Consider the following 25449-nt stretch of genomic DNA (forward strand, 5'->3'; position numbering starts at 1 on the left):
AGGAAATAGCGGTAAATTGACCGAGCTGCGATTGGCGTTAATTTGTTTGTTGAGCTACTGCTCTAGTTTGTTTGATCTGCTAATGTTAACTTCACACTGGAGCTAATGCTAAGCTAACTATACTAAAGATGTGGAAGAAAGGCTCGTCTGAGGGCTCCGACCGGTTTGAATATCTTCAAACTCTGGTCACCGAGTTTCAGGACACAGACAGTGAAGGTGGGTCCACTGTTTACGTTTTAAATGTTGTGATTCAATGGATTGTATGATGTAAGTTCCACGAGAACCACAAAGAGTCTTTGAGCTTTCTCTGGAACAAATACTTAAAATTACAAATATTTAAGGCTAAATCCGTCATGTAACGTTAAACAACAGACCGTTTATCAGAAACTAGTTCTTTACTTTAATATTTCAATTTTCTGCTACTTCATACTCCGACACATTTCAAAGGGAAATATTGTACTTTTTACTCTACTACATTGCATATTTAGATTACACAAAATATAAATTATGATATATGACTATCCAACTAAATATAAATAACTTTTTTACTTGTAACGGCGTATTCTACACTTTGGTAATACTACTTTTACTTGAGTAAAATATCTGATGTAGCTATATATGTGGTGGTACTTTCACCACCACTGATATACTAACACTGGACAGAAGATATTATTTTCTATGTAAGTTGAAGCTTCAGTATCAATATCAGTGATGTATGTAAACACAGTAGTCAGATAATTTTTCCTATTCATCAAGACAGGTCTCTCTCACACACACACACACACACACACACACACACACACACACACACACACATATATATTTTCTTTCCTATACATTTGCCTTGAAAAACTGTAAAGAGGGTGTTTGACATAATTACATTTGTTTTTTGTTGTTCAAGTTTTTATTGTCAAATGCAAAACAATTACAGAGATTGACTTTGGAGTTTTTTAGATCCCTCCAACAATCCTCATTAAAATACTTATAAAAAGAGAATATAAGACATAAAATAATGAAGAAGATAAAATATAACATGCAAAAAAGAGATACATATTTGTGGTAGACAGGAAAAATAAACTGTAATGTAATGAGAAGTTAGTTTTGTGATAGGCTGATAAGTGCTGTGATTTTGATTATTTTGTTCTTCCTTTAACCTTCTAACATAACTTATTTCACATCGTCAGAGGCTAAGGAGCAGGTGCTGGCTAACCTGGCCAACTTTGCGTACGACCCAAAGAACATGGAGTATCTGAGGGAGCTGCAAGTGACCGACCTCTTCCTGGACATGCTCACTGAGGAGAACGACAACTTTGTGGAGTTTGGCATGGGTGTGAATAAGTCATTATCTCTCTCCGGTTGTTTTTACATTGTGCAAATGCTGACTCCCAACCTTTAAATGTCCTCCCTTCTCTTGTGTGTGTCATGTTTTCAGGGGGGCTGTGTAACCTGAGTATGGACCCCGAATGTCGACGCCTCATCCTGGAGAGCAGGGGGATCAGCTTGGTCACAAACTGTCTGTCGAGCCGGAGGGAGGAGACCGTCCTGTCGGCCATCACCACGCTGATGAACCTGACGACGCCCTCGTCCCGCTCGGAGATCACGGATCCGGCCGTCCTGCAGTGCATGCTGCGCTTCTCCCTCTCAGAGAGCCCCCGCCTGCACAGCCTGGCCGCTGTGTTTCTGCAGGACTGCTGCACCGAGGAGCAGGTGGCCCGAGCGGAGCAGCAGATGCAGGGACAGCAGACTGCAGTCGGGATCCCGCTGCCCAAGAGCTAAGATGGGGTGTTTACTCTATATGGCCAAAAATATATACAGGCACCCGAACATCACACGCTGGTTTCAGTCGGTCCTGCAGATGTTTGAACCTGCTGCAGGGATTCGCTCCCATTCAGCCACAAGAGGTCCAACACTGACGTTGGTGGTGAACTGGCTCACAGTCCAGTTCACCCTAAAGGTGTTGGATGGTTGAGGTCAGGACTCTGAGCAGAACAGACAAGTTCCTCCACACAAAACTGGGAAAACCATTTATTTTGGGAGTCGGCTTTGTCCTCTGGTGGATTATGTCACATTGAAAGAGACGAACTGACTTTTTTTTTTTAAATATCATTGCATGCTGCTGCATTTAGACTTTCCTTAATTTGAATGTACTTTTGAAGCTGAAGAGCTTTAAATCTAATGTTTCAATTAGAGAATGTTAGTGTTGTGTGCTCTCTGACCACATGAGGGAGACTGGATAGTTGTTGTTTTTTAAAGTGAAGGACCATTCTGATCTGTGAGAGATTAATAAATTGCTAAAAGCACAAAAAAAAATTACATTTTTATTGAATTCCAATCTGTTTACAGAAGGTGTACAAAGATAACTGACTAAATCAGGCTCACTGACTGTAGGATCAATATCAGTACTTATTATTATTCCCCAAAAATGTGCATTCCTTTGGCATTGAAGTGATTTCTTAAGACCCGGGTTTTAGGAAATCGGATACTGGAGCGCCTTCAAGCCAACTGGTTGAGTCTTGGCACTCTGTACAAGCGTACTATGAATCCAGACCCAAAAATATGTAAAATGCAAAATAAACCTTGAGGTTCCTTCTGAAGAGCCAGGAGCGCAGTTTGTTTTCTTCAGAGCTATTTCTGGGCCGAGTCCTTCAGGTCTAGACAGACGACGACATCCGATCCTGCGGCCCGGCGTCGTTTGGACTGCACGTGTAGCCCGTCGGACTCCAGAGGAAATTCTTTACGGCTTTGAGAGCCTGTGTGTCTGTGTCTGTGATACTCGTTGTCATTTTCAGTAAGTGTGTGTGTTTCTGAATGGCATTCCAGGGGGTGAGCACCTGCCCCCGAGATCAATATTAAAAAAATACCCTCATTCTTCCCGGAAAAAGAGAAACACCCACGTCTGGTTCTAATAATGTGGTACAACGTTTATTTCGAGTTGAAGTAAAAGTATTTGAATATTTGAATTTTTTTGACATGAGTGGTTCAACATCTACCACTAGTTCTGATCTTCAGTATGTATGTTCACATTTATATTACCCAGATATTATTAAACATGAGGATGTTAAAGCAGAAGTTCGGTGTTATTCTATATTTTTGTTGTCAACCCATGACTTTTTTTTTGACTTTCTTGACATAATACACAATTTAACTTTTATGACTTCTTTCTACTTTTCATGACGTACTGTATCATAACATTTTTAGTGAGTTTCTTTTTGTATGCATTGCAATCCAAGAGGTGAGCAGCTGCCATCGTGGGTTACAGGATGTGGCTTTATAGCCTGCCATAGCACCTTTGAGGTGTTCTGATGGCTGGTTTTTAATCCCTGTAAAACAGTATTTGAATTAAATTCATTCATCAGCTGAAAATCTCATTTGTCCTTGAGTCCGAGCTGCTGCTCAGCCTCGTCGCGTAGTTCGTATTTCTGGATCTGAAAGACAAGACAGAAAATTGTGTTGAGAGTATGACAAAAAAAGTTATAGTACAGTATGTCGGAAAAAAAAAACAGTATAGTATGTCAGAAAAAGTCATAGTATATTCTTGTGTCACCTATCTGGAATCAGTCAACCAGGGACAGAAATAGTCTCCAGGCTCTTAAACTTGACCCCCGTGTTGATGTTTTGAACCCACTGTGAATACTGAGTGGATTATAAAGAAAGTAAAATGAACTAAAGGAGTCTCTGATTAAAGGGCTGGTTTTATCTGATACGCTGCTTTGGGACGAGGTCCGCCGCCCTCTGGTTTCATCTAACAGGATGCGGTGTGCGTGCAGACGAGCTATTAGCTCCCTTTCCCTCCCGTCTGGGGGCCTGTTCAAACACCACGCCGTGCCGACAGTAAATTATTTCTAACAGCATCCCATGAGGGAAACACAAGAACCAGAGGGGAGTTGGTGTTCTGGTGTTTGGACTAATTTATCACAGACTGCTGCTAATTATCTGTGTTTCTCTGGATGCATGCTATCGAAATAAACACAGTCAAATAAACCTCGTTTGTTTTGTCATTTATACGAATATATGAGCTCTTACCTTTCCAGTAACGGTGAGCGGGTAACTGGTCACAAAAAGTACGTAGCGAGGGATCTTGAAGTGAGCGATCTGAAAGGAGCAGAGTCATTCAAACATGTTTGTCAGGAAGTAAAAGTATAAAATAATTCCAGCTCATTATGAAATAACTAAAAAGCAAACTGGGCCTCACGTGTTGTTTGCAGTAAACTTTGATTTCTTCTGCAGTGCATTCCTCTCCGTCGACCAGTTTGATACAGGCACAGATCTCTTCACCCATACGGGCATCCACAACGCCGACCACCTGACAAACAAGTAAACAACATGTAGCTCTTCTTACTTTCAGTGTACAGAAACATTAAGATCACACACAGACACATTTTAAGAGATTTGAAAATACACTTTAAATTACATCACCTCCTTCTCTCTCATTAAAAAAAATCTAAATATAGAACTAATGTAGCTGGACACAAGATGTAAATAAAAAAGTAAACAACAAAGCAGGCGTAATATTGATCAAGATCAGCACCAGTGTTTGATGAATTAATATAATTAATGATGCCTCTCCAAAGAAACATTTGGAAAATATTCCTACCTTCTAAAAAAAAAATCATCACCTCATTAGGCAAATAGGGGCATTTAAAATGTAATACTTAAACAAAAGTGTGAACATCCATCTCTTTCTGGACACCCAGAACTATTTAAAATGTTCTTTTGAAGTGCTGGCTGGCTGAGCTCACCTGTGCCTCCTTGACTTTGGGGTGCGTGTGCAGGAACTGTTCGATCTCCGCCGGGTAAACGTTCTCTCCTCCTCTGATGATCATGTCTTTAATTCTGCCCTCGATTCGGCAGTAGCTGAACGCGTCCATCGAGGCAAGGTCTCTGCAGGGAAACAACAAAAACATCACACTGAAATACTTAAAATACTAATTACATATTTATATACTTTCACATTCCACTCGATGCTTCTCAGTCACGCCGGTAAAAACTAAAGTTTGTGTGACGAGATCTGCAGTAACCGACCGCTTCCGCTCACCCGGTTTTGTACCATCCGCTGTTGGTGATGCACTCTTGTGTTTTGGCTTCGTCGTCCCAGTAACCCAGCATCACGCAGTAGCCTCTCGTCATGAGCTCCCCCGTCGCCCCCAGAGGCACCACCTGACCCGTCGTAGGGTCCACGATTTTAGCCTGTGGAGCGGACAATTACACATCAGTTGTAATACTTGATTCTCTTAAAAGGCTTAAAGAATAATTAACTTTAATGTAATTAACTATTAGTGGAATAACATTCTTTTATCATTTAATTCCAACGATATTACTTGATGATAAATGTCTCTTTTTACACATAAACAGGTTTTTTTCTCTGATTTAACTGTTGCATTAAACACTGGTAATTGTTTTTGATTGACACTCCAGTTTATTAGGTACACCATTCTAAAATACATTACAAGTTAAAGTCTTATGTTACATTCAAGATTTCACTTTAGTAAAAGTTCAAAAGTATTAATAGCTAAATGTACTCGTCGGGCAGAATGGTCCCTTTCAGAGAGTTATATTATTATTACTCATTATTACTATTATTATCATTCTTCTTCTTTCTCTTATTGCTGTTATTGTTAATATTATCATCATTATTATCCTATACTGTATATCAGAGTATACGTTCACAATAATAATCATTACCTCCGCTAACATATATTTGTATGTTCATTCTGTCTATCTTCATTTATTTGTGCTGCACAAATAAATGCTGTATGAAAAGTGCTATAAAAAATATCATGATTAGAACATTATTGAGGCTTTAATGTGTAACTAATCTTTTAATGTTACAGCTGGTGGAGGTGGAGCAAATGTTGACTACTTTGTATGTTGTTGAAAAGTTTAATCTACAGCACTATATCATATTTAATAAACTGATAATAATGTTTTGTTTGTAAAATCTCAATATGTAAAGAAACGCAAGCTGTCAGACAAATGGAGTGCAGTAAAAAGTACAATATTCACCCCTAAGATATAGTGGAGTAGAAGCATAGAGTAACGTGAGATCGAGATACTCAAGTTATAGTACTACAAATTTGTACTTAAGTACAGTACCTGAATAAATGTACTCAGTGGTCTTTTTAGTCTGTGGTGGGAAATAAGTGTATAAAGTTTGTTGACAAACGTGTGTTAAATATTTGTTCCTCTTTTGGTTGTATGCATTTGACACAAAGTGATGATGTAATGGTGACATCAGCAGGTTGGAGTACCTCTGTGTGTTCCGCGACGAAGCCGACGGTCTCAGACTTCCTCTCCAGGTTGTCTGTCGGCGACTGGCAGAACGTCACGGGGCTGTTCTCCGTCGTGCCGTATACAACCTGTCAATCACACAAACAGGAAGTGATGAGCAGCAATTCTTAAATTATACCCACAAACCAACAAACTGTAAAAAAAAAAACAATGTCTTTAATTAACTGATCATTAATAACCTAAGATAGACTAAAGTTAATTTAAAAAGAGCTCATAGATTCAGAATTAAATTGCTCTTTTTCATTAAAAATGCTTTTTCATTCGGAGCTCCACAAAAATACCAACATATCTTTTGACCGATATTCTCTTTAAAATGTCAAACTAGAAGTATGTCAAGTTGCAATTCCATGTCTGTCTTAAATGTCAACACCATCAATTTATTCTATGAGACATTTGTGTGAAATTGTCATAATTCCAGGTGTTCCTGAGAAATCAAGTTTATAAGAATGGACGGACGGACAGAAAACCCCAAAACAAAACGTCTGGCATGAGGACTGTAAAGGCCTGTGGTTGAGCCTGACATGGGATCAAGGTGGTGGAGTGGGTGTGGATGAGGGGTCCCTCTGCCCATAATTCCCAATGAGTTGATGTCTTAAAACGTCTTGTTTTGTCTGACTTACAGTCCAGAACCCAAATTTATTCAGTTTACAGAGAAATAAATCATTAAAAAGCAGCAAAATCTTCACATTGGCAAATTCTAAACGACTCAATATTATTTGAAAAAGTTGTCATTTGAATTGAACTTATCAAACAACAGAAATATTTAAGTATGGCAGTTGAGAAAATATACTCAGTTTAGAGCTGAAAGGCTCTAAAATATATCGTCCTCCACATCATTTCAGAGGGAAATAAAGTGCTTTTCCTGATAAGGGACTGGTGGGCCCCATAAAATATAGTGTTAACGTGCCCACAGATGCAGATTCAGTCTGGTGGACAAACGGGGCATTTTAGAGGTGAGAACTTCACCTGGGAAGTGAGGGAGGGAGACGATGTTCCCGATAAAATGCCAGATTTGTTAAGTAAACTCTAGATTCCATTCGCCCTGGGTGGGTCCATCCATCTTCTCAATGCTGCCACCTGAAGCCAAACTGACCCGAGCCAGTCAAAGCCCTCAACCTTCCTTTCTTATTGAAAGCAGGTGTAACGAACACCAAAAGCTTTGTTCTGGTTGTGGCTCAAGTTCATCGTTCATTTTTTCTTTCCACAGAGACCAAAATTACTCAGTTGAAACCCGAGAGCCACTAAAGACCATTACATAATACCACACTCCATTCCAAAGGAAAGAATGCACGCAGGAATGTAAAGCGGCATCTGAAACTTTCCTTTGTATCTTTTAGCAATTGTTATGACCTGAAACAGCATCTCACATCTTTGCCATCTGGAGACTATTAGAGGTTATAAAGCAGCAGCTCGTTTTCCTTCCACCGCAGACTGAAAAAACAATAGAGACGTCTGGGAGCGTGAGCCCGACCTGCCACGTTTTTTTTATTGAAACATTCACCTGGTAACGCGTGCATCCAGCAGAACTTCAGCCCTTCGTTTAAGTTCTGCACAAATACAGGCAGCAAAAAGACAGCGTGTCCCGCGTCGTCTTCCTGCTCATTCAGGGTTAAATTCTCACAGACACTTGACTTCCTCTTGCAAACCTCTCACCCCGACAAGCCCTCCTCGGCTTTTTTTTCCCCTCAAGTGAAGGTTATAAATAGTGCCGTGTGTTCTGTTGAGCGGCCATCCTCCTCTCAAAGTGCGTCGCCCACCTTTCTCTCAGTCGCTCACCTTTTCACTCCTTCTCCCTCCGTCTGTTTCTCTCTCAACACAAACACACTTCAGTTTGACTTTTTTTCCTCAAAGATCTTCTCTACTTCCCTCTTGGTTGTTTTTTTACAGGATTTTTCCACTTCTTCTGCTTAAAAAAAGACCGGAAGACGCTTCAAGTGACTCCAACGTCAGTATGTGTTGTGTGAGTTGGTTGCTGCTGGGGACCTGCCTCCTGGTCCTGGGCCCCGCGGTGCAGGGCGCCCCGGGCCAGTGCCCCAGCCTGTGCCACTGCCACGGCGATCTTCAGCACGTCATCTGCGACAGCGTCGGGCTGAAGAAGATCCCCCGGGTGTCGGAGGTCACCCGCTTGCTGAACCTGCAGAGGAACAACCTGGGCAGCATCCCCACGGGGGCCTTCGGCGAAAGCAAGGGGCTCATCTCTCTGCACATGCAGCACTGTCAGCTCCGAGAGATCGGATCCCAGGCCTTCAAGGGGCTGAAGAAGCTCGTCTACCTCTACCTGTCCAACAACAAGATCAGCAGCATCAAGCCCGGCGCCTTCGAGGACCTGACCGAGCTCACCTACCTCTACCTGGACGGGAACCAGATCGGCGATCTCGCCAGGGGCATCTTCTCCCCCATGATCAACCTCTTCATCCTGCAGCTCAACGACAACAAGCTCCGGGAGCTGCGACCGGGGACTTTCGCGGGCGCCAAGGACTTGCGCTGGCTGCACATGAGCGGGAACGAGCTGACGACCCTGCAGCCGGGCTCCCTGGACGACGTGGAGAACCTCGCCATACTTCACCTGGACAGGAACAGGATGTCCAGCTACCCCACTGCGGCCATGAGCAAACTGCGGGTGGTGGAGGAGCTCAGGCTGGGGAAGAACCCCATGAGGACCATCCCTGACATCGCCTTCCAGAGCTTTGGGCGCTACATGGAGAAACTACACCTGGACAACATGGGTCTGGAGAAGGTCAGTCTACGGTTTTACTAGACAGACAAAGCATGATTTAAAAATCTGATGCAAAACATGTCGACATTCAAAGCAGTGGAAGCTGCTGCAGCAAAAAAAAAAAAGAAGCCAAGCGATCTTTTATTTTCAACTCCATAAATAGCACCATAACTGTAAGGTACGATAGATCAAGTGCTCCTCATTATGTGTCAAAATATCCCACATGAATTCAACTACTTTTTTCAGACAGAAGGAAAAGGAAGTCATGCACGGGACATGACGGAGGGTAACTGTTTCAAGACAAATATGCCAAAAGAAACAATTGCAAGTGATTTCAATCCTCGGCATTCAATGAAATAGTTTAAATTAAGTTGAGAATAACAAGTTCATCTCATGAAAAAGGTCTCTGTGTGTCTGTCTTCATATTTGTTTATTTCTTTTGGTCTGGCGAACACGACTCGACTATATTTCATCAGCAGATTTGTGTTCGTAAGTCAACAGGCCTTTTCCACACAGTATATGTCTGGACAAGTGGTTCAAATTCATTAAATCCAATTAGAAGCTGATCTTGTGACTGAATCTTCCAAACAGTGGTTGGTTTATGTGTTCCTGCTTCATCTCCATCCGTCTCAGTGTGTCCTGATAATGCAAACATTATGCTGCATCTTTGGGACGTGAATCTTTTTATCTCTCTAGATGTCTAGTGTCGATTTGTTGTGAACATAAAGTCGTCTTTATGGCCGTGGCTAAGCTCAACCATCACATGCAAAGTTACCTTTGGAAAAAAAAAATGTAAAGGTCCGTTTAAAAATAAGTGTCTTAATGTAAATAATCAACTGGGGAAGTAGATTTAAACATTTTTCACCCGTCATGTCTTAATCTTCATCATGACATGATGTTCCGATATCAGAACCATGAGACAGATGTTTCCACAGCTGCCTGTAAAACATCCATCGGTTCATCCAGATCGTTCACAGCGTGGGTATAATTGTATACAATATAAGCTCTATGTTACACCACACACTACTTCTCAGACATTCCTGAGGGCACATTTGCTTCATACTTTAGGTTAATCCAATATTTGAGTGTACCTGTGCCACAGCATAGCGTTATCCCAAAGGGGAAAACTGTAAAATAACAACCTTCTCACGGTGGGACTGTGTGAGAGCCAGGTGAATGCAGCAGGACACGGCGAGTAGGGGGAGATTAGACCATTTTTCAACCAAATGCAGGTATTTTTAGGAGTGTTTTTGTTTGCTGGACCTCGGCCAAGCAGTTGCTCAGAGTCTAATTATTACACAAGTGTTATTTTCAGCAAGTGTGTTTTCTACTTGAGGGTCTTGTAAACAGGTCAGGAGGGGTGAGGAGACCGGTAAATAGAGGCAGGGTGTTCCACCGGTGCATGAAGAGGAGTATTTTTAGCTTGCCATCGCCCCCGGTTGAATGGACAATTGGGCCCTTTGCGAGCCTTCCTGGCAAAGAGACGACAGAGAGAGCGAAAAACACCTCGGCCACGCTGGAAGTCATCCATCTTCCATTGCTTCAAAATACCAGAACCCTCGGCTACTTGTCGCTCCACGGTGGAAATTTCCGAACAGCCTCATCTCCTCCAGACTCACATAAAACTACCCCTTCAAAGACCAAAGCTCCTCTCTCTCATCCGCCGTCCTCGTCCTCCTGCAGGAGACAAAACTTGACACGACGAAGACCTCGCACCTCTCTGAAGCTTTTAGCGCCCTCGCAGATGCGTATGAAGTAGAAGCGGGAAGAAAAAAGGAGTGCAGTAACAGATGGTGTTTACATAAGTGCTGGTGCAGAAGCAAGGATGAGAGGAGGCTTTCATGCCAGAGAAACACTGGCGGGATTCCCGCGTTCTGCATCTATCTGACGGACAGGATGGGTGTGAGCCATGTTTTTATGCAAGCTAAGAATAGTTTTTGGAAGATGTGCATCGATTAATTCATGATTCCTTAAGGCTTTGATGCCCAGCTCCACTTGTTGAAGTGTCCTTGGGCAAGAAACTAAAACCCAAATCATTCCCGATAGCTGGCAGCTTGCATGGTAGCTCACTGCCATTGTCGAGTTTGTGAATGACTGAAATGGTCTATAAAAATGCAGCCATTCACCAAAACTAGATAGATGCACTCGGTGGAGTGCAGATTTCCGCCAGGTGTCTCTGCAACCACCACTACTGTATTGTGTGATTGAAGGAATAAAACCCACAACTGGCTAACACCCTCGTCTAGACACCAACGTACAGCACACTTCATTCAAACTCAAAAACAAGCATGATGTATGCAGGCAATCGGCTCTAAGAATAAAACAGGCAATAAAAAGGTGTTTTGAGAAAGTGTGAGTCACCGCAACCACGAGATGTCCTTGAGCATGCAGCCACAAATGGCCACCCAAAAATATTAAGCAATTTGCTGCAGCAGAATAAGAGATTAGCAGTGGACAGACACAGAGGTGCACACACACTCACTCACGCACACAACCGAATGCATGATCCTCCTGGCGGAGACAAACAGCAGCTCATGTATGGCTCCTCCCTCTCTCTAGTTCTCAGACGGTGCGTTCACCGGTGTGACGGCTGTCAAGTCACTGAACCTGGACAACAACAAGCTTAAGTCTCTCCCCAAAAGCCTTGACTTCGGCACCATCACCAACCTCACCCTCTCCAACAACCCGTGGAGCTGCACGTGCCAGCTAGCTCCACTGCGCAGGTAAGGGCACGCTACAGCGTCACTTAGCAGCTTTGTTAGGCAGCGCTAAGTAGCTAGCACAAACCCTCTCTTATCCCCCTGGTTTTCTACCTGCAGGTGGATGGACTCTAGTCTCATTCGTCCGGACGCAGTGTGTGCATCTCCGCCTCACCAGAAAGGAAAGCAAGTGCGAGACAGCGCCTCCTTCAGTGGCTGCAGAGTCAAGCCGAAGAGAGCCAAAAAGGGCACGCGCCATTGAACACGCTGCTGTGCAGGTAACCGCCACTGAAACACGTGACCCAGTGCTAACATCTTCAAATCAAAAAGAGTAAAATACACAATGAAGGATGAGGGCGATATTTTATTTAATATGCTTGTTTTTTTGTTGAGAAAACACTCATGTCTCTGCGGTTGAATATGAAGCTGCAGCCAGGACGAGATTAGCTTAGCATAGCATAAAGACTGAAAGCTGTAGTCACAAACCCACCACCTCTAAAGCTCACTAACAAAAACTTTATATGTTGTTTATTTAATCCAAACAAAAAACATTGGACCATGGATTATTTCTTGGATATGAGCAGTGATTTAGTAGAGTTTACTGATTCAGCAAATTAGATAATTTTAAGAGTTTTGGAGGTGTTTTTTTTTTTTTTTAACCTTCAGACAGAGCCAGGCTATTTTTTAACCTTCAGACAGAGCCAGGCTATTTTTTTAACCTTCAGACAGAGCCAGGCTAGCTGTTTCCATGCTTTATGCTAAGCTAAGCTAACAGTCTCCTGGCTCTAGCTTTATATTTAGCGTACAGACACAAGAGTGGCCTCAATCCTCTCATCTAACTCTCAGCATAAAAGGTAAATAAGAACATTTTCCCAAATGCCGAACCCTTCCTTTAAAAGTCATTATTTTAGAAGGATATATTTGTTTGATTATCTTTAAAATACACACAACACTGCTTCACCTAAAGACAGTTATTACATTTGTTTACAAAACTGCCAAGGATTCAGTTTCACAATAAAATACTTTTTTAAAAGCCTCGAAATTCACCAGAGGCGTATATTTACTGACCTATTTTACGTCAGAGAACTAAACGTTCAAATCTCTTCAGCTTGTGTTTACCACATTATTTCAGACATCTAACCAAAAACACATCGAGGGAACAGGAAGTGTAAAAATGGCGGCTTTGGAAATGTTACTCATAAATCAGCGAGAGAAACCGTCGTTTGCAAAAACGCATCCAAATGTGAAACCTTCTTTATAAATGTTAGTTCAGTTAAATGTTTTGATGATGGAACCTGGAGGTTCAGTTTTGTTCCCCACTATTTGAGTCCCTCCTGCGGTGGTTTGTTGTGAAGGTTTTCAGCTGCACTTCTGTACAATGCGACATTGGATTTAGACGCTACCACACGAGGTTGGAGTTGGTTTTGGACCGACCCACAGACGACTTTGAATGATTTTATTTTCTCTCTCTCTTTCTAAACCACAGAACTTTCTGTCCTCCCGTCTGAACTTTTCCATGTTGGCCCTGGGGTCCAGTACACCGAGTCCAGGTCATGATAGTCTCTGGGTTGGACGGCAGACTTTGTTTAATTTGGCTGCTGATTTTGTGTCTTTTCCTACAGGACACGCCGAAGGAGGAGCCCGTCCAGGTGACTGGCTACACATGCGACGAAAAGCAATGCTAACTCATTCTACTTCAAGACTGTCCATCTATTCATCTGCCAAATAATGTCACTAGTTTAAACACATTCATGTACACACACTTGCTCTCTCCGTCTCCAAAACACATCAAGAGCTTTATGGACCTGAGACGTAACCTTTCTCTTTTGATTATCATCTATTTACATCAAAGACATTCAGGTAACCACCAAAATACAGGACGCATTCGAGTAAATGAAGGGGCATGTTGTCTTTTCATGGTGCATTCAGGATCTTCAGGATAAACCGTGAATACAAACAGTCTGAATGTTATGAGGATGATGGTCAATAAAAGTTTCAATGTTTTTATTAGCATGAAGATAAACTCAAACCAGATGAGCTTAAAGGAAATATTCTTAGAGAGATCAATACCACTCTTAGGTTTTGAAGCTATAGCTGGTAGCTTAGCTTAGCATAATGACTGGAAACGGAGGGAAAGAGATAGCCTGGCTCTGTCCAACTGTTACAAAATACTCCCATCAGCACCGTAAAAGCTCACTAATTAACAAGTAATATCTTGTTTATTTAATTCATACAAAAAGTTGAAAGGAACTCTTTCCACACACTCATTTGATCCACTAATGATGAAGAGAATAATTATTAGTGCAGCTTTAATATACTGGACATGAAGCCACCTTTATTTTGGTGTTTACCTGTGTTAAAAATTAATAAACAATGGCTCTAAAAAACGATAAAGAGGCAGACAAACACATCTTCCAAACCACAAAACAACAATCAGTTGAAGAAGATGCTTAAAAGACAATAAGACTTTGAAGATGTGGGTCGGCTTATTAGATGAATCAATCTACAATCTGCTTTCTTTTAGCATCTATGAAACTGGATTTGGTTGTTTTTTGTTAAGAAGAAGTTAATCTATTACTAGATGTATACGTTGTGTTATTCTGTCTTCACTTTAATGCAAAATCTTAAGAACAGACTAAACATTTTCTCAAACACTTCACTGATTTAAATTGTAAAGAAAGAGTGAAGAATTTCAGCGGGGAGGGTTACTGCCTGTTCTGCATATCTATATGTATATTCAATATCTTTACATTTCCTTGACTTTTGGAAGTGGTGGCAGGTGTTCACATCCAATAAACCTTTTACAAAATCAGGTCTCCTTTTTATCTTACATACTTATTTACTTTACTTCCTTTACTGACCAACTGAATGTTCACGCTGTTGCTAAATCTAACGGACGTTTCTCCAAGGATGTGTCTCCCCCTGGTGTTTGGAAGCTGAACTGCATCATTGTGTAAACTAAACTATAACAACAACAGTATTCTGTGTCTGTTAATCGACTCACCGTTATTTCCTTGATGCCCATCACAGAAATGACCTTCTTCACGAGATCTGGAGGACACGGGGAGCCTCCCATGACGCCTACGGTTACACAAACAAATAGAAGAGCATGTAACCTGAGAACATTTATGGAAATAGTCTCAGACAAAAACTAACTAACAGGAAAAAAGGCTTTACATCATTGAAAAGGCCCCTTCTTTTATACAACAGCAGAATATCAATCTTTTTCTCACCTGACAGGACTGACGACAAGTCATGTTTGGCCACTTCCTGCTGGCTGACCATATCCACAAACATGGTGGGGGTGCCGTAGATGAAGGTGCACCTGTGAGGGAAAACAGACAAACATATCAGAATGCATAATCTTCACTTATAAAAGCAAAAACCGCAAAACGTATGGGCATGTCTTTATTTTTCATTTCAAACTCAAAAACATTATTTGAGGCAATAAAGGCTCTCAAATTCAAAAGTTAAAAGTTAAAGCAACCGTGGACGACTTTGTGAAGATTATGCACGTGCGGTGAACATTTGCACACTCTACATAATGTGCCCGAATGCTTTGATTAGTTTCTTACCAATTCACTTCTATTTACTGTAAAAAAAAAAAAATTATTTTGAAAAAATGCATTGAAGTGAAACTTCAAAGAGTCCGTTTGTGGTGCCGGGAAGCTCTTCTTCTCCGTCGTTATGGTGCTGTGTGACTTAGGTCAAAAGGCAAAGTTTGACATTTTGGGATGCATGTCTATTTGCAGAGAGTTAGATAAGAAAGATCAATATTTCCACAAATGTTGCCTAAATATGAAGCTACAGCCTGCAGCTGATTAGCTTAGCACAAACACAGCTGAAAGAATACCGACTGTTGATACAGTGACGGGGGTCAGTGGGGTTTATGTCTTTATATATTTATGTTTTTCACAGTCGAGTCTTAACAGTGAAGCTGACATCAATAAATGTCACACCTGTGCACTCAACCTTTGAACCTTTGCCCCAATATTTCTCCACTGTGTTACCTTTCAGCATAAAGGTCCACTGCATCATCAAGGAAGTGATAGTGAAGACTGATCCAGACATTTGAATTATGTTTAAATAAAATATATACGTCAATCTATGCAGATCCTTTAGTGTTCACAACTGCTTAATGTGTACACTCCCCCCCCCCCCCCCCAAGGTACCATGCGGCTCCATAATTACTGGGGATTAAACTTTTAGCACATTTAATCCTTTTTTTAACAGAATATTAAAAGTCCAAACAGCTTTCTGTTGAACAGGTTTCATACGGTCTTTCTGAGACTAAATTTTACGGACTTGGCAAAATGATTTCTGACGTTTCTGACATTACCTTTCGCTCTCCAGAGCTGCTAAGTTGGCCTTTCCATCGTACCCCGCAGAGGGAAAGATGGTGGAAATGCCATGGACGGCCATACACAACCCTCCACCCACGGAGCCGAAGCAGTGGTACAGAGGCACAGGGAGACAGACACGAATGTTAGGCTGCGGGACAAAACCAGGAGACAAAAGGGTCAAAATATTGGACAACGGCGAGCCTCCAACTTTGTTACATGTTTCAGTACAAATATACATATATACACTGTATATATATATAACAAACTTTACTCAAACAGGGGGAACTAGTGCATTTGTTGGGGACTATTTTCAACAACAGACAAAGACAAAAAAGAAAATGTACGTGAAGAACAAACTGCTGACAAGATAAGTTCAACTTTATCCCTGTTAAAATCATTTTAGTTAAAAGGTGCCTTTGTGCTTGTTTGTCCTAGCTATTTTCATTGTTATTGATTGTCATCAAGTGCATTTGGTTACAAGTATGTATTTGTTATTTTTCAATGGTTTTATTTCTTAGTTTTAAGAATAAAGAATCTCAGGAAAAATTCTCAGAAAAGGGCCCAGAAATAAACATTATTTGTGTCTCTTTGTAGTCATTTTGTGTCTCTTTGTAGTCATTTTGTGTCTCTTTGTAGTCATTTTGTTTTGCTCATTTTCATACTTTTGTACTTGTGAGTCTCTTTGTAGCTGTTTTGTGTCTCTTTGTAGTCTTTTATGTTTCTTTGTGGTCGATTTTTCAGTCTATTCTTGGTTGGTTTGTGTGACACTTTGAGCCCCTGGGCCTGAGCCCCGGTAGGCCTGTGTAGTAATGAATCCACAAACATGAATTCCTTGGATGTAAGATATTAGTCCAAGGGGAAAGCCGAGCAATCTCAGAACATAGTCTTTAAAAAAGAGAATTAGTGCTTTGCTGTCATAAAGTGCTGGTGCAGAATGGGGAAGCCATTTAGTAATTCTGTTCTGTAGTTGGTGCTGTTGAGGAAAAGAGATGTTTTAGCTTTTCCTGAGGGAAGCATTATTAAGAGGGGCGGCTGCTGCTGCTTGGAGTCCTGTGGAGTATTTTTAGGTCTCGTAGATATCAGAGATGGGAGTGGGTTTGCAGCTGTTGATTTTTGAGGCGGAGCAGACGATTCTGTCCAACTGCTTCCTCTGCTGAGCTGTGGAGGTACAGAAGCACTTTCTATCAAAGCTCTGTAGAGCTGCAGATCAAGTTGTCGTCCCATTTAAAAGAGAAGGAGATCGTTTTTCAGAGGAATGTGAGGCTGTCCACCTCCAGGCCGTTAATGCTCAGTGGTGGGAACTTTAGTTTTAGTCAACCATCTCATTGTAGAGGCCTGTTAACCACCTTTAAATATCACTGAACTAATTGTTTCGTCATGGTATCATTTAACAGTCTATTGATTACCATAATGTGTTAAAGAATACGGCTGATGGTAATTTATATTTGTCTTATTGTCAACAACTTGTGTTAGTCCAGGTTCAGTCATTTCCTGCTGATAACTGTAGTTGTTATCACATTTAAACAAACAAGAGTAAAGTGTGTATTTGTTAGGGACTATTTTCAGTGGTGGATTAATCCACGTGGTGCTCTAGTGAGTATTTGTGTGTGGCATTGAGTAAACATAAACAGTGAAGCTCATTGATGTGTTTTTAATGGAGCTCCATGGCTCAGAGGAAGAAGAAAGATAAAGAACTTTTGTTATATACATTCACTCTTTGGTTTTGGTCTGTTTTGGATCTAATGTATGATCAATTTAGTTAAACGTATACCATACCACCCTCAAACTCACTTCACAACTAGTGAGCTCTCTAAATCTGCTGACTGGTCAGAATAGGTTAATGAAACCCGTTTCAGGTAAAAGACTCACTCTCCAGGTGTACCCCAGTCTCTTCCCCACAAAGTAGGCGTTGTTGACGATGTTGTGATGAGACAAGGTGACGCCCTTTGGAGCTCCAGTGGTTCCCTGGTAACACATGATTACAGAAATAAATCACCGCATTTAGAAAGCCATAACAATGGATGGACACAGAGGTGTAGAGGTGACTGCCGGTCACCGGTAAAGGCCGATAAGCTGAAAACCGTCCGGTTTCGATCGCTAGCCGATCGTTCTGTACATCAAAAAATTCCACACTATCGCTTTAAGGTCAGCAGGAATTAGCAACGATTACCGAAGTGAACTGGATGTTTATCGGGTCGTCAAAGGAGAGCTGCTTCTGCAGGTCCTGAAGCTGCTGCATGTACTGGCTGCTGCCGGCCTGCATCACGTCCTCAATGTGGAACATTCCCGGTTGTCGACTATCCAGGAGGATCACAGAGCGGAGGTCTGGGAGTCTGAGGGGGGGGGGGGAAACAAACAAATGTGGGGGTCATGTTTTGAAGACTAAAGAGCTTCAAGTTACACTTTAATATTCACTTTGACTCAGTGTGTTACTGTTCAATCCATGTATCCTGTGTGACGACCCCTCCCTTCCACCAGGGGTCTGTGTCCTGTTTCCTGTCAGCTTGTCTTTCAGGATGTTAATCGGCCACTGATGGGTGACACCTGAGGCTGGGTTGGTCCCAGCTATCAAGGCTGCCCCTCTTCTTTGTCTGGCTCTCCTCTCAGACTCTTCTTGGCTGACACGGCTGCTGTTTTGTTGGTTTAGTTAGGTTATTTGTGATATTTTTATTTATTTGTTATTTACTGGAGCACCGGGCCCAGGTGTCTCCAGTTGTGATCACCACTACCTGCTGGCTTAAAGGAACACAAACAAGTAACCAAGGCAGGGCGCCGTCGGTTAGAACGATAAGCTGCACTAAGATGCTCCTTTTCTGACTTTTGTTGTTGTAACCGATTGAGGACTTTAAGAGCAGCTGTGTTTTTATACTTTATACTATACTTTGTTCTCTGCATTTGACCCATCCCTATACAGGGTGCAGTGGGCTGCTGAGAAGTGCCCGGGGAGCAGTTAGGGGTTCAGTGTCTTTGCTCAGGGACACTTCGGCACAGGTCTCGTAGCAGCTGAGGATCGAACAAATACTGTTGTCATCAGACGAACTTCATTCCTCTTCATCCTCGCGCACATTTTTCTCCAACCTCGTGTCTAGGGGTCGCTCCAGATCAGCAATGCATACGATGATCTCCTTTCTGAGTTTTTAGTTTGTATTCTTTAAATAAATGTCTATTCATTACTTTTATCACTCGTTTTGTCTCCCTTATGTTACAGCCTTGGAGCCGGGTTGTGATACCTGTCCAAGTTACTCATCGTTGTCACGGGGCATGATGAGGACTCAAACGCAGACAGTCAGGTGTAGTGAAAAAGGTTTTAATGATAACCAAAAACAAACCAGGGACAAGACAAAAGACGAGGGGGAAAATCCGGCAGGAAAAGGCAGAACAGGCAGACTGGAAACCCGGGAACAGGACGAGCAGGTAGGAAAACAAACAATGATCTGGCAGGGGGTTTGTGTGCGCGGCAGGGGTTTAAATGGTGAAGGAGGCAGAGTGAGCAGGTGAGAGTAATGAGCTGATGAGGTGAGTGTGACTGGCAGGTGCACTGAATGAACTGATTAGGTGAGTGAGGAGCTACAGAAAGAAACAAAGACACAGAACACACAGGGCAAAGCCTGATCGTGACAATCGTTCTGTAAATGTAGAATCAGGACTGTAGCTTGAATGTTTAGCACATTGAGGTCAGAAGTCAATAACACCGGCTTGGCCCCATTCCCCTCAAAGGAATGTTTCACTTGGCACAACAAAAACCTGTATAAAGGCCTCGTCACACCAGCATTAAAAAAACAGCAAAGTTTCCTTCGAAGGCACGGAGATCCAGGCAGTCCAAAATCTGAGCTAATAATTAGCTGTGATGCATCACCAACGTTTGCCTCCTCTTTCAGACTCTGCTCCCCGAGAGAAGAAAGGTTCGCAGACATTATGAGACGCGAGTCGATGTCTCACATATGGCATTGAAAAGTTTTGAATATTTTTACTTTAATACATGTCTTAAAACAAACGTGTTTCTAGCGACTCGTCTCAGTGTGATCGGTTTCTCCGGCAGACATTTTTGGATGTGGAATATGTGGGTTTGTGTGTGTTTGCAAGACGGTAACCTGTGTTTTTGATGCTTCTATGTTGTGTGATGGTTTCTCAGAGGTTTTTTAAAATGTTTGTTATTCTGCCGATTGTTTGGAGCACCTGATGTGAGACACATTTTTAGTTTGAATGAAAAAATAAAGTTTTATCTTTTCTGTGTAGAAATGAGACATTTGATAATTTTGCAGCAGCTCCATGACTCAAACATACAGAACAGTGAAAGAGTTCAGAGCGGTGAGGATGACTGGGGAGCACCAAGCAGCTGTACCTGGCGCTCCTGATGTCCCCCGGCGTGGACGACTCGATCTCCGGACATAACTGCTTCAGCATGTCACTGTACTTCTGAGTCCTGAACTTTGCGGGGCACACTACAGCTTTACAGCCAGACTGTGAACAGAGGAGCAGAGGACCCACCTCAATGTGATGGAATGTCTCAACAGAAAAAAAAAATACAGGCGAGTAAAAGTCACCCACCTTCCGCAATGCGAACTCCACCTCCTGCACCTGGTACGTTGGGTTCACAGACACCTGTTGAGGAGTAAAACCATAAACAGCTGCTCATGATGGAGAACACACCGGAAAGTTGACTGATTCAAAATTGGACAACAGACAAAGTGAAAACAATGTGTGTGAAAAACAAAGACTGAAGAGAGAAGTCTGACTTTACCTCTGTTAGTGGCTATTCCACCAACACGATTTTAGTAAAAGGAGCCCGCCAGCTTCATTAGCCTCGACTTTGTATTGTGGACTATTTTTTTTAAAGGCAGACACGGATAATGATGCGTGTCAGCAGTTTGTTCAACTTTATTCCTGTTAATGTTTGTTTTCACCAATATAATTTTAGTTAAAAGGTGACCGCACGTTTGTTTGTCCTCTACTTTCATGCTGAATGACTTATTTACAAGAAAGTAATAAGCACATCTCTGGTAAACACAATATTTAAAGTGGAGACTGTTGGTTCTTGCAGATTATCTATTAAATCAATCAATGAATAAGTCGACTAAGAATTTCTTTGGTAGAGGTCAGCCCTGCTATTTTCACTGTAATTGATTGTTATCAAGTGCATAAACTTTCAATGGCTTTCTGTCTGTATTTTGAAATCTTTTTATTACATTTTTCTCAGAAAAAGTGGCAAAAATAAGTCTTACTTCTCCACTGTGAACCACAATTATAAACTACTGAACTTCTATATTTTCAAGATAGATTTACTATATTATATTAATAATATGTAGTTTTTTTCAAACAAACAGGAGGAAATAGTGCATGCGTTGGGGACTAGGAAGGAACATGTCACCCAGTGCACCACTGAGGCTCTTTGATGTGTTTTTAATGGAGCTCTATGGCTCAGAGGAAGAAGAGAGATCATCTTTCTGACAGCGTCAATTTAGAGAACCAATACCATTTTTCTCTCATAACGTTTTTTTGCCTTCTTTCCATTGCACTGTGCCGTAGCTGTGACTCACCAGTATGATACCAGCTCTGGCTGTGGCGAACTGGAACAGGATCCATTCATAAGTGTTGGGTCCCCACATGCCGAGGCGGTCTCCTTTCTGCAGTCCAAGTGCCAGCAGCCCCGCTGCAGCCTGATCCACCTACGGACACATGAACATGTTTGTTGAAAAGAAGGTAACACAATTCCAGCATGCAGTGTTTCCTTCAAGCAAAACACCTCCAACCTAACAAATAAAGGAAAGCACAGCAGCAGCAGTTATCAGAGTCTTCCTACTGACACTGGACAGTTTCTCAGTGCTCGCACAATAAATGGCAACATACAAATAATGTAAATAAAGAGTATATCGATATAATGCTAGCCTCATCCTGGTCCTCTCTGGGAGCCAACACCGACACCACGCTGCTGGAGACCCAGGACGTATTGCTGGACTCGCTGGAGGGAAGGGAGGCACGGGAGAACCAGAACCAGGACTGAGAGGGGCAGACTGTCAGACCCTGCTGCAGTAATGAGAGGTTTTCTAAAGGGACTCTGGTGCTCAGAGACACTGCTCCAGAGGGAAAACCAAATTCAACACAAGATCAAAGTTCCTCTCAGTAGCTTTAATATTAATAAAGAAACAAAAATAACGCTACTAGATTACCGATAAATATTTATACATAGATATATTTATAGATGGCTAGATAGATGTAAAGTATCTTGTTGTATTTAGCATATAAATAATAATACAGCAGAGCCCATTTATCAGATGACAGCTGATATCTGAGCGCTCTTTACTCTTTGTGCAGGTTAATGACACCAAACTGATGACGATTCCCCTTTGACTGTAAAACGTTCACTGGGTGAAAGTTTACAGACTGAACACGACTGTGCATGCAGGTGACTCTCAAGCAGCACTTTGTTTTACACGTCATTGCATTTCTGTGAAAAAACGGCACACTGGAAGCTCCAATATTCCTTTAACCTACAGCAGACACTGACATACATACAGTCAGCTGTAACACATAGAATATGTCTGAGGACAATAAATAATGTCTAAAGACAGTTGGGCTTTTTGTAAAGTAATGAAAAATAGATTATATTTCTGTCTTTCTTGTTTGTCTATTATAAAAGACAATTATAAAATATTAGTCAGAAAGAAAATTACAAAACTAAAAAGTAGTAAAAGGAGTATCTGTGTATTACTTCAGAGTAATGATTATCTAACTAGAATGAGTTAAGTTAATTACTGACAGGGGTGTTTCCACTGGTGTGAGGGTGACATGGCATTTATCTCCCACCACACTTTTACAATCAGTTTGAGTTTATGTCTTTAAACAGAGTCCTCTCACCGTCAACCTGCCAAAATCCAGCTCTCATTGATGAAAAAGAAAAAAATAATGTTGATATACTCTTCTAGGTTAATTGTCACTGTAGGTGACAGCAATGAGCTTAATGAGCAGCAGCAAGGTATTATTATTAATACTACTATCATTTTTTTTGGCCTTCATTTTGCCTCTCCGGCTTCGTCCAGGCTTATGGAACCCTTTGATCGATGGAGCTTAATAGGATCAGATGAAATGAGTAAAAATCCTTGAATTACATTTGATTTATATTATGACATTCACCTAGAATAATTACATAATTTCAATCAACGGACACAATTAAGTAAAGATGTAAATAAAAGGACTCTTCCAATAAATGGGATTAAGGATTTGGGTTTAGAAAACATGGATGTTATTAATTAAAGCCTCCTCAAAATCAAAAATGTTTAGTCTCCTTGTGAGAGATCTGATACTTCAAACTTTCTCTCACTTTATATGGATGTAAAGCAATATGTGGGTTAGCAACAATAGCTTTCTGTATTTCATTTGGATTCGCAAAATACAAAAATTGTTAAAACAGACGGTCAGAGGCTACAGAATAAGAATAAGAAATTGAATTAATGTTCCTCCCAGGACTTTCATGTTTAGCTTCAAGAGCCAAGTTTAAAGTTTTGGACCATTCGTAAAAAAACATGCAAACATGGCTGCAATTTATAGGTTTGCGTGTAGGCTTTCCAACGTCCAACCTCAACCAATCAACATTGCCAGATTGACATTCATCAGTTGGAGCTGGAGGTCGGCACACTGACTGTGGACACACTTTGAGTAGAAAAGACTCACATCCTGCTGAAGCTGTGCAAAGGTCTTGCGGACTCCGTCTTGTAGGAAGATCACGGCCTCTCGGTCGGGCCAGCGCTCCACAGTCTGCAGCAGGGACTCTCCAACGGTGGTGTGGAGCAGAGATGTGGAAGATGTGCCGTGGGCGTAGCTGGTGGTGAGAGTCGGGGTGATGGGTGGAGATTCCACATGAATGCCACTGCAGGAAAACAGGAGTTAGATGCATTCAGACAGTGGCAGCCGGTTGGCACAAGTCATATAAAAGTTCTAAATATGTGTGCAGAGGCAGGAAACCACAGCATACTGTAGCAGTGTGGAGACCTCAACACTCTTTGATCACGTAGATGACATGTAGATTCGTAGATAAAAGTAAATGAAATTACTGAATTTTAAAAAGCTGAATTAAATTACCATTTATAATTACTTTTTTGTCATTTCTGCACAACAAAAGACTTAGAAGATTATCAAAAAAAGTTGCCAATTCATTTTCTGCAATTAATTAATCAATGAATCCACTTAGTGTTCAGGCTCTACCCGCATAAACTGTTGGGTAGAGCAATTTTGGGGTCTTGCTCAAGGACACATCGACATGCGGCTAGTGGAGCCGCGGAACGAACCGCCGATCCTCTGATTGAAGGTCGGCCCTGCTCTCCACTTTGCCACAGTAGTTTCATTTATAACAAAATATCACATTTTATAAAACTCTTTTGAAAATCGTAATTGTAAAAACAACTAAAGCTGTCAGGTAAATATAGCGGAGTACAAATTACAATATTGCCCTCTGAGATGTAGTGGAGCAGAAGTAGAATGAAAAGAGAATACTCAAGTAAAATACAAGTACTTCACATTTGTACTTAAGAACAATACTGAGTTCACTTATTGTTGAAGGCATAAAGAGAATGCAAGGGCTGGAGACATCAATCTAAACATCTGCACAATAGCCTGCGCATTAAAACATGTAAGCACTATATATCTATGTATATACATACATACAGGTCTATATAGTCTCGTGTTGGACCTCACAACACCCTATATGGGTCTCTTTAGTCTCCTCCCATTCCTTCCGCCTCTCAAAGCGCTTTTCTATTCGAATATTTTTGTTATTTATATGATTTGCACACACACACAGCAGAGGAATAGCTGTTAAACATAATGCACAGTCGAGATTGTGCAATACTGATCATGGGTTTGTAGAATAAAAATATTTTTAATCAATCATGTGATCTTTTCCAAGCTGCTGTTACATAATCAAAACGTGACCGACCAACGGAGGAACTTTATATGTTTTTAAGGAATACCTTAAATATCCAGTATAAGTTGCCTCTGCAGCCATGTGGACTTTAATTATAAACTAAAGTGGTCTCGACTCAACATAATTCCCTTTTCTCATTTATTGCATGATACATTGTATGTGACTCACCGACTCGCTGCAGATAAGCCTGGATGATGTGTCCATGGTCTCTGCAGAACTCCTAAAGATCTGGAAAAGACACAGCTGCTCCGAAGAGACTGGGAGCTCAGCACAATCCTAACGATCATTGTGTTTCGCTGCAGCTCACCACGAACCTGCACACAAAAGCCTCAGATTGTTCAGGATAAACTCAAGCATAACTCAAAATTGAACTGCGGGAAATGCACAGTTGTTATAGTAGAGTGGAGCTCCTTCCTCGGACCTTGATCCGCCCGCCTCCAGCGTGGACAGAATAGTTTTCTCTGCGCCTCTTATTAATAACCCAAA

General features: G+C 41.5%; 3 protein-coding genes across 3 annotated transcripts; 2 read left to right on the plus strand and 1 right to left on the minus strand.

The window, feature by feature from the left end:
• On the plus strand, positions 1 to 3069 carry armc7 (armadillo repeat containing 7). Its single transcript, XM_076094186.1, has 3 exons — positions 1 to 216; positions 1185 to 1328; positions 1433 to 3069. Exons 1-3 carry the CDS (start codon positions 129 to 131, stop codon positions 1774 to 1776), a joined length of 576 nt encoding a protein of 191 aa, XP_075950301.1. The 5' UTR covers positions 1 to 128; the 3' UTR covers positions 1777 to 3069.
• Positions 1963 to 25391, minus strand: acsf2 (acyl-CoA synthetase family member 2). Its single transcript, XM_076094187.1, has 16 exons — positions 25132 to 25391; positions 23715 to 23910; positions 21584 to 21712; positions 20595 to 20648; positions 20389 to 20507; positions 18217 to 18379; positions 17916 to 18011; positions 16043 to 16194; positions 14937 to 15028; positions 14708 to 14784; positions 6249 to 6356; positions 5036 to 5187; positions 4740 to 4881; positions 4193 to 4303; positions 4024 to 4092; positions 1963 to 3425 (listed from the first exon to the last, which is right to left on the minus strand). The coding sequence occupies exons 1-16, from the start codon at positions 25248 to 25250 to the stop codon at positions 3366 to 3368; spliced, it is 1839 nt and encodes a 612-aa protein (XP_075950302.1). The 5' UTR covers positions 25251 to 25391; the 3' UTR covers positions 1963 to 3365.
• Positions 7940 to 14113, plus strand: chad (chondroadherin). The gene is made up of 4 exons (XM_076094185.1): positions 7940 to 9025; positions 11564 to 11727; positions 11824 to 11981; positions 13326 to 14113. Exons 1-3 carry the CDS (start codon positions 8240 to 8242, stop codon positions 11963 to 11965), a joined length of 1092 nt encoding a protein of 363 aa, XP_075950300.1. The 5' UTR covers positions 7940 to 8239; the 3' UTR covers positions 11966 to 11981; positions 13326 to 14113.
• Positions 25392 to 25449: the final 58 nt, after the last annotated feature.

This window comes from Anarhichas minor, unplaced genomic scaffold (genome assembly GCF_050575085.1).
Source record: "Anarhichas minor isolate MPS153535 unplaced genomic scaffold, ASM5057508v1 ptg000017l, whole genome shotgun sequence".
Lineage (NCBI taxonomy): Eukaryota > Metazoa > Chordata > Actinopteri > Perciformes > Anarhichadidae > Anarhichas > Anarhichas minor.